Source organism: Phaseolus vulgaris, unplaced genomic scaffold (assembly GCF_000499845.2).
Source record: "Phaseolus vulgaris cultivar G19833 unplaced genomic scaffold, P. vulgaris v2.0 scaffold_18, whole genome shotgun sequence".
NCBI lineage: Eukaryota > Viridiplantae > Streptophyta > Magnoliopsida > Fabales > Fabaceae > Phaseolus > Phaseolus vulgaris.
This window is the reverse complement of record NW_027174087.1, coordinates 388,962-397,185: the sequence shown is the minus strand read 5'-3', so window position 1 is coordinate 397,185 and position 8,224 is coordinate 388,962. Positions and strand designations below refer to the sequence as shown.

The 8,224-nt window shown below is 36.2% G+C and overlaps 1 protein-coding gene across 1 annotated transcript; it reads left to right on the top strand.

Annotated features, from left to right (window-relative positions):
• The first annotated feature begins 5,841 nt into the window (after window positions 1-5,841).
• LOC137817172 (uncharacterized) lies at window positions 5,842-7,930 on the top strand. Its single transcript, XM_068620422.1, has 2 exons — window positions 5,842-6,199; window positions 6,942-7,930. The coding sequence occupies exons 1-2, from the start codon at window positions 5,842-5,844 to the stop codon at window positions 7,928-7,930; spliced, it is 1,347 nt and encodes a 448-aa protein (XP_068476523.1).
• The last annotated feature ends 294 nt before the right edge of the window (window positions 7,931-8,224 follow it).

Here is an 8,224-nt window from a genome sequence, read left to right as displayed (position 1 = left end):
GAATTGATAATTCAAACCACAAAATAGAGGTGGTTTGCTGATTGAAGTACCCTCTCCAAAAGGTACTTTTTCAGCCATTAAAAAAAGGTTTTAGGATCAAACTTGAGTATTTTTCAAGTACCAAGCTCTTGATGCCAATTGTTAGAATGTATGGCTTTAAACTAGAAGGGGGATGAATTGTTTAAAGGGGGTTTTCGCAAACTTTTTAAGCTAGAATGAAATTCTTCGCAAGAAACCAAATTAGGAATTCAGTTAGCCAAGAACAAAGCTCAAAACAGTAAAGCACCAGAAAAACAATCGGTTGTTTCGTAGAAACAATCGGTTGTTTATACCAGTAAAAATAACAACAACTGAAATTAAAGAGTTTAAGGAAGAGAGAGATGCACAAACAATTTATATTGGTTCACTCTTAAACCAAGAGCTACATCCAGTTTCCCAGAAACCACTGTGAATCCACTAGGTAATTAAATCCATATTACATACACACACCACCAAAGAAGTGACCTTGATCCCCTCAAGAAACACACTTCCTTTGGCTCAGCACACACACACCAAGAATATTGATCTTGACAACCTCAAGAGCGCACAACCCTTCTTGGCTTCACAACACCAGAATGTACACAATTTACATAACGAAATACACTGTTACAGAATCAACTGAAATCAATACAGAGTAATCCTATTCCACTTCTCTCTTGAATAACCAAAGCTCAAAGTGAAAACTTAAATGGTTGAAAGCTCTTTGAAAAACTCAAATATGTTTTTCTTTCTTGTTGTTTGTTATAAAACATTAACAAACTATTTATAATATTCAAATCTTGGTCAAAGCATTTAAAGAAGGAGCATATTCGGTTATGAAATCTTTTAAAGCTCACTCAACTAACAAAACTGATTCTATTAGGATTTCAAACAAACAATCGGTTGAAAGAGTGAATCAATCGATTGTTTTGGTTTGACAACAAGTCAACCATCCAAAACATTTTCAAAACTCTTTCAAAAACACCTAAGTATAAAACAATCGGTTGTTTCAACAAAATAACAGGTTGTTTTTCACTTAGTTTGAAAAACACTTTAAACTTAAAAGATTTGAAAACACTTAAGCTTTAGATTCAACAAAGAGTGGATTAAAAAGATAATCTACCCCAGATCCTACTCTAAAACACATCAACAACTTCAAGCAACTTCAGACTCCCATCAAACGCTAGGATTTGGATTCTTCAAAGCTTGAACACACTTGATTCAACAAAAACTCCTTGGATCCTTGAACTTTTTAGGAAAGCCTTTTTGAATAATGTCATTATATTTATCCTCTAGCTCTATATTTCTTTCTTCAATATAGCTCCTATTCTTTTGAAATCTTTCAAATGTTGAATCTTGCTTCAAATTTTCTGCAAAATAATTTTTAGGGAGCAATTTATCAAAGAATTTTCTTTCCTTCTCTTTTTTTGAAGGAGGATCAGGATATGATAAATCTTTTTCAAGAACACCTCTCTCCTTATTTTTACTTTTCTTCTTTATTTTTTCTCCTCACTTCTCTCTTTCTCATCTCTCTTCCCCTCTGTCTCGTCTTTTTCTTCTTTTTCAGCCACTACATTATTGCAATGCTCTTTTAGATTGGTTTGGCTATTGACTGAAAACTGGCCACTTTGTCCCTCCACAATTTGTGCAATTTGTTTGACCAATTTTCCCATCTGGATCTCTATACCCCTAATCATGGCCATGTTGTTGTCTTGTGCACTTACAATCTTTGCTAGGACGTCTTCAACTTTACTCATTCTTTCAAGCATGGATGGATCCTCAACTTTAGGTGAATTGTTCTGATAAGAACAATGAGTATTAAAATTATCACCTCCACAAAAATCACACATGATTGACTGACTCTGGCTTTGAGATGAATGAACAACATATAATTGTTGGGGCAATTTAGCCATTTGTGCGGTTAGTTGCTCAATCTACTGTGTCAGAATCTTATTTTTAGCCAAGAGTGCATCTTCTAACGATCCTTTATTTTGAAGACCTTGTCTATCATGTTGGGTTTTATAATCAGTTGATGACAATGCATCAATAATTATTGTCGGTTGTTCTACATCAAGGGCCATCATTGTGCCACCGACTACAGCATCTAGGAGCATTTTTATGTCAGATCCGAGACCATTCAGGAATATGCTCAGTTGAGCAATATCTTCAAACCCATGATTTAGGCGTTTTCTCAATATCCTCTTGAATCTTTCCCATGTCTCACAGAATGATGCATCTGCTCCTTGTCTGAACACAAAAATTTCAGACTTTGCTTTGATGTAGCGAAAGATTGTAACAAATATTTGCATAAATTTTTCCTCTACATCCTTCCAGCTAGTGAGGCTCTGATTTGGAAGTCAATCCTTAGCTTTTCCTGCCAATGAAAAAGGAAACAAGCACATATAAACAATTTCAATATCAGTTGATTGAAAACCCATTGTTCCCACCAATTCATAAAATCTGTCCAAATGTGAATATGGATCCTCATGTTCCAATGCTGTGAATTGATGGATACTGATGAGAGTGAGAAAATCGAGATTTATTTTCAAGACCTTGGCGGTAACAGGTATTGCAATACTAGAATAATGTCTTGGCCTCTGGTACATGACATAATCTCCAAGTGTCCTTCTAAGATATGTTGCTTTCTCTTCTGTCATATTGTTATCTTCCTGAAAAATATTAGTGAAAAAAAAACAAAGCATTTTTTTTCTTTTAAAAAAAATAAAAAAAATAAAAACAAATCTGAAAAATAAAATAAACAATAAATAAAAAAATAAAATAAATTACTAAAATGACGTTAAGAGAAAAATAACGAAAATATTCAAAAAGAAAATATATAGAAAACAACTTCCGTAAACTAAAAGCTAAAGACAAAAATTAAAAAAATAAAATAAATAAATGAATAAATAAAAACTTAAAAATAAAATAATAAATACTAGGAGTAAAATAAAAACAAAATAAAAAATAAATAAAACAGAAAATTATAATCCTAAACAACTAACTTACTTTAAAGATACTATCGTAAACTAAGTTTACGTAAAAATAAAAACTAAAATTAGTAATGATAAATAATTAAAACAAATAAATAAAAATTACGTAAATCTAAATAAAACTATGTAACTAAACCTAAAAAAAAAACTAAAATAAAATATAATAAAATCAAAACAAATATTACAGAGTGGACTTTAAGCCTAACTCAACCCCATAAAACCGGCTCATAGAGTTGAGGTTTGCACCCACTTAAACCCCATAAAACCGGCTCATAGGGTTGAGGTTTGCACTCACTTATATACAATGAAAGACTCTAATCTCTAGTCGATGTGGGATCTCCAACAATAAATCTGAAAATAAATAGAAACAAATAAAATCAAAATAAGAATTAAAATAATAACAACAAATCTGCAAATTAAAATAAAATAAAATAAAAACAAATCTGTTTAAAACAAAATAAAAAAGTAACAAATATAAACACAAAATTAAAACAAATCAAAACAACTATAATATTCACAATATTTAAGAAACTATACTCAACAAATCAAACTTGTTCCCCGTCAACGGCGTCAAAAGCTTGAAAGTAATAATTGTTCCTAAAGACGATATGGATTCCACAAGAAAAACAGTGAATTATTGAGTACAATAATGGTTAAATATAACACAAAACAAGAAAAAAAAAATCTTAGAATCACATTCAGACGTTAATGGCAATTAACGTTTTAAGTCTATCTCTAACACTCAAATATGTTAAATATTGTTCTTTAGGTCAAAACCCTAAAAATACCTCCCGGTCAGATTTAAGATTCTCAATTTGTCACAGAAAGTTAAAAGCAAAACAACAATACCAATAATCAATCGAGAACTGAATATATAAGATATCACCCCAATACATAAGAGTTTGAGCAGATTACTCTCAAAACCAAATGGTAGAATTAACATGCACACTTCTAGCACTTTTCATTCTCCAAATTGGGTTACAATTCACTCTATGGTGTTTTCATCTCAATTTGGCACACTAGGGTTGAGCCTTTAGCCCCCTATTTAACCTAGTTGTATAGGGTTAGGTTACTTCCTGTTTCGCACTAATGGGCTAACTGATAAAACAAGGCCCAATCTTTCTCTGCATCTTTTTCTATTCCTGGGACCTTCCACAACTTTCTCTTTTTTAGCTCAAATTATTCTTTTTTAGTCCAAATCTTCAATCCTCCGTAGAAATTTGCAATTAAAACCAAATTTGAGAATATAATACTCTTATTCAAATAAAAATCATAAAAAATGTAAAAATGTATAAATTCATAAATTGGGGATTATTTTATATGTAAATTAGCAATAACTTCTCATAAGTGTCTATATTTTAATATGAAATCTTACTGAAATTAGGCACATATCACGCGCCTTGTTTTTGAGGGAGAAAGGATTGGCCAACCAAAAACATATTTGTAGGTTGTGTTTTTAACATGAAGTTTACATATGTTTCGGTCAGTTCTGCCTCTGATTTAAGGATATTGAAAGACACTTTAATACAAGACGACTTTGGTTATTCTAGAAGGTTAGCTTTAGGTGTTTGGGTGTAAAGAACAATAAATAAGTTATATATACTTAATATAATATAAATTAAATAATCATAGATAATATTAAAATTCTCTAAATACATTAATTTAACTAAAAAAATTAATTTAAATTAATAAAATAAAAAATAATATAATTATATTTAAAATTTTAATTTTATTTATTTATTTTAATTTTACATTATTTTATTCTTTTATTTATAATTGAAAATTTACATTATTTTAATTAACTAAAATGGGCACAAAATTAATTATTAATTATTATTTTTTTATACACAAGGGTAAATTTGTAATCTTACAATTTAAATCAATAAAAATAATTTAAAATATTCTTACAACTATTACATTACATCACTCACATATTTTAATAAACTTTACACGTCCACTCTAACATATCTCAATCTATACACCCTCAACTTTCTTCACACTTTTTTCTCTTCTCAAATCTTCACACTTTTACTTTTCCACACCCTCAACTTTTCACTCCTGAGTCCAAACAAATCATTAGGTGCAAATATTTTAAGACCATAAAGAATAATAAACAGACACTTTATAACTTAATAAATTAATATTTTAATTATATTTAATTTATTTTTTAATTAAAATATTATTATATTATTATAAATGGTTGAAGTATATTATTTTAATCTTTGGGTGTCAAATAAATCTTTTCCTTTCTTTTTTATTCTAAAGCAGTTATATAAAGCAAATAACACATAGTATGCATAAACTCCAGAAAAAATGATTAAGAAAAAGGTGTACCGGTAGGCACCGGACGAACGCACGTGGCCGACCGAGCGAATGCATAATAAATGTAAGGGTATTTATGTGACAAACTAAGATGGTTAAGATACACCTCCGAAGAATAAGGAATACGCGTTTAAAGAAGATATATTCCCCGGGTATTCCGGAGTACGACTGGCATGACCTATCCATAACCACCCTGAGCCCAAGGGATAGAAAGCCCATTAGGCAATCCTATAAATACTATGCTCAAGCCAGAGAAAGGTACGTTTTCATTCACTTACTAAATCACACTTAGAATCTCATACTTACTTGAGCGTCGGAGTGCCTTCGCAGGTACCCTCCCCAGCCCGACCGAAGGAGACACCAAGAAGGAACGACCGACCGAAGGAGAAGAAGATCGACACGTCAGCAATTATACTACGTCAACCGACCGTGCCTGGGCCCCATCTCTCCACTCAGGTACAATTGGCGCCCACCGTGGGGCCGAGGCAAGATTTCAATTTTTAAAGCTATAATGGTTGCAACAAGGAACAACAACGACGCTATGGCAGAACAAATGACTATGATTCAAACCCTCCAAACTCAGATGGAGGAACTGCGGCAAAAGGGGATTGAAGACCGTCGTCAACACGAAGAGGATAGACGCCGTCAAAAGGAAGAAATCGCCTTATTGAGAGAGCAAAATGCACAACTCCAGCGACAGGTTGATAATCCCGAACAAGAAGGCCAATCCCATATGGCCGACCGAACCGCCTCTCGCGTACCTACATCGGCCGACACCAATCCTATTTCCAGAACTGAAATAGTCGAAAGAAAGTTAAGTAAAAGGGGTCATCCTTTTACAGGCGAAATCATCACCACACCACTTCCTGGCAAGTGGAGAGGTCTCGCCATTAAACTCTATGACAGCTCGACCGACCCAGACGAGCATTTAAATGTTTACAAGACGCAAATGACTTTGTATACCACATATAACAATGTGTGGTGCAAAGTACTCCCCCACAACGCTTCAGGGAGAACCTCTTACTTGGTTCACAGAGTTGCCTCCGAATTTCATTGACGACTTCGACGTCTTAGCCACAAAATTCTCTACTCAATATGCCACCAGCCGACCACATCACATGTCCTCCATGTCTCTCCTAGCGGTACAACAAGATAAAGGTGAATCTCTCAGAACCTTTTTAGATAGATTCAACAAGGCATGTATGAATATCCGAGGGCTCAAACAGGAAGTCACATTACACCATTTGGTTTCGGCCATCCGGCCGAGCCGTTTTACCGAAAGTCTCATCAAAAAGCTGCCTCAAGACATGGAAGATCTTCAAACTCGAGCAACCAAATTCATGCAAATCGAGGAACACATTAACTATCACCAACGGTTCAAAGCCGTCGGATCCAGAGTCCTCAAAGATCAAACCCCGAGCAAAGAAAGAGAAGTCGAGACCGAACGGACCGTCTGAACCACTCCAAGGTCCGACCGGAACAGAGGAGGCCGAATCCCCAGGTTTAACAGTTACACCCCTTTAACTGTTCCGAGGGGACGAGCCCTAGATGAAGCACTACAAACGGATCTAATTCCGACACTAAAACAATATCAAACACCACCGAATGCAGATACTGCTAAGCATTGTCAGTACCATCGAAATTTCGACCACACGACCGAAGGATGTCAAGCGTTGAAGGACAAAATCGAAGAGCTCATCCAGGTTGGCCATTTGCGGCAGTTCGTCAAGAAGATAAGGAATTCAAGATCCCCACCACGAAGTACCGATCATCCATCCCGTGGTGACGACCGGTCATACCGTAACAATTACAAACGCCGAACTGACCATAGCCAGGCTTCGCGGAAACGCAGTGAAAGCCTCGTTCGGCGTACACGCGCCCGTAGCACAAGTCACGACCGAAATGCCCACCCTCGTCAACGAGTCCGCGAAGTCATCAATATGATTGCTGGACCTGTTACCTTGGGCGAACTAAACCACGAAGCAAATTACATAGCCGGAGGCTTTGCCGGTGGCGGGTGCTCAAATTCCGCCCGAAAGAAACATCTCCGGGACATTCAGTCCGCTTATGCTACTACGAGAAGGCGCCCACACATACCTCCGATCACTTTCACTGACGACGACTTCACAGCCATAGATCCAGCCCAGGACGACCCTATGGTAATCACTGTGGAAATTGACAAGTTCGCAATTGCCAAGACTTTGGTAGACCAGGGTAGCTCGGTCGATATATTATACTGGGAAATCTTCAAGAAAATGCGCATCCCAGAAGTAGACATTCAACCCTATAACGAACAAATTGTAGGGTTCTCAGGTGAACGGGTCGACATTAAGGGGTATATAGACTTGTATACAACCTTTGGTGAGGAAGACGGTCTCCATAAAACAATAAACGTACGATATCTTCTGGTTAACGCCCAGACTTCCTACAACATCCTGCTCGGCCGACCGTCCATCAACAGATTAAAAGCCATTGTTTCCACCCCACACTTAGCCATGAAATTCCCTTCGGCAAATGACGACATTGCAACAATCCATGTCGATCAAAAAATCGCTAGAGAATGTTATGTTGCGAGTTTGAAAAGTGAGCCAACTCGGTGACTCTACACGACCAATCCGGACGACCGACTCCCACAAAAACAAGGACGATCCCCAACTCGACATTCCGAACGGCGCATGTCCCGTCGTCAGATGATAGCCCTTGTTGATCTCGACCCTCGTATGGACGACCCCCGCATGGAAGCAGGAGAAGACTTGCATCCATTCCCACTTCACGATGATTGCCACGTTACACATATTGGCACCTCACTAAAGCTGGACAACCGAATGGCCATCGGCACAACGCTTGCTAAAAATGCCGACCTGTTTGCATGGACAGCCACTGACATGCCTGGC

Coding starts and splice junctions, on each gene's coding strand:
- LOC137817172 (XM_068620422.1), top strand. CDS start 5,842: ATGGTTGCAACAAGGAACAACAACGACGCTATGGCAGAACAAATGACT. Junction 6,200..6,941: donor CATCACCACACCACTTCCTG/GCAAGTGGAGAG, acceptor CACCGAATGCAG/ATACTGCTAAGCATTGTCAG.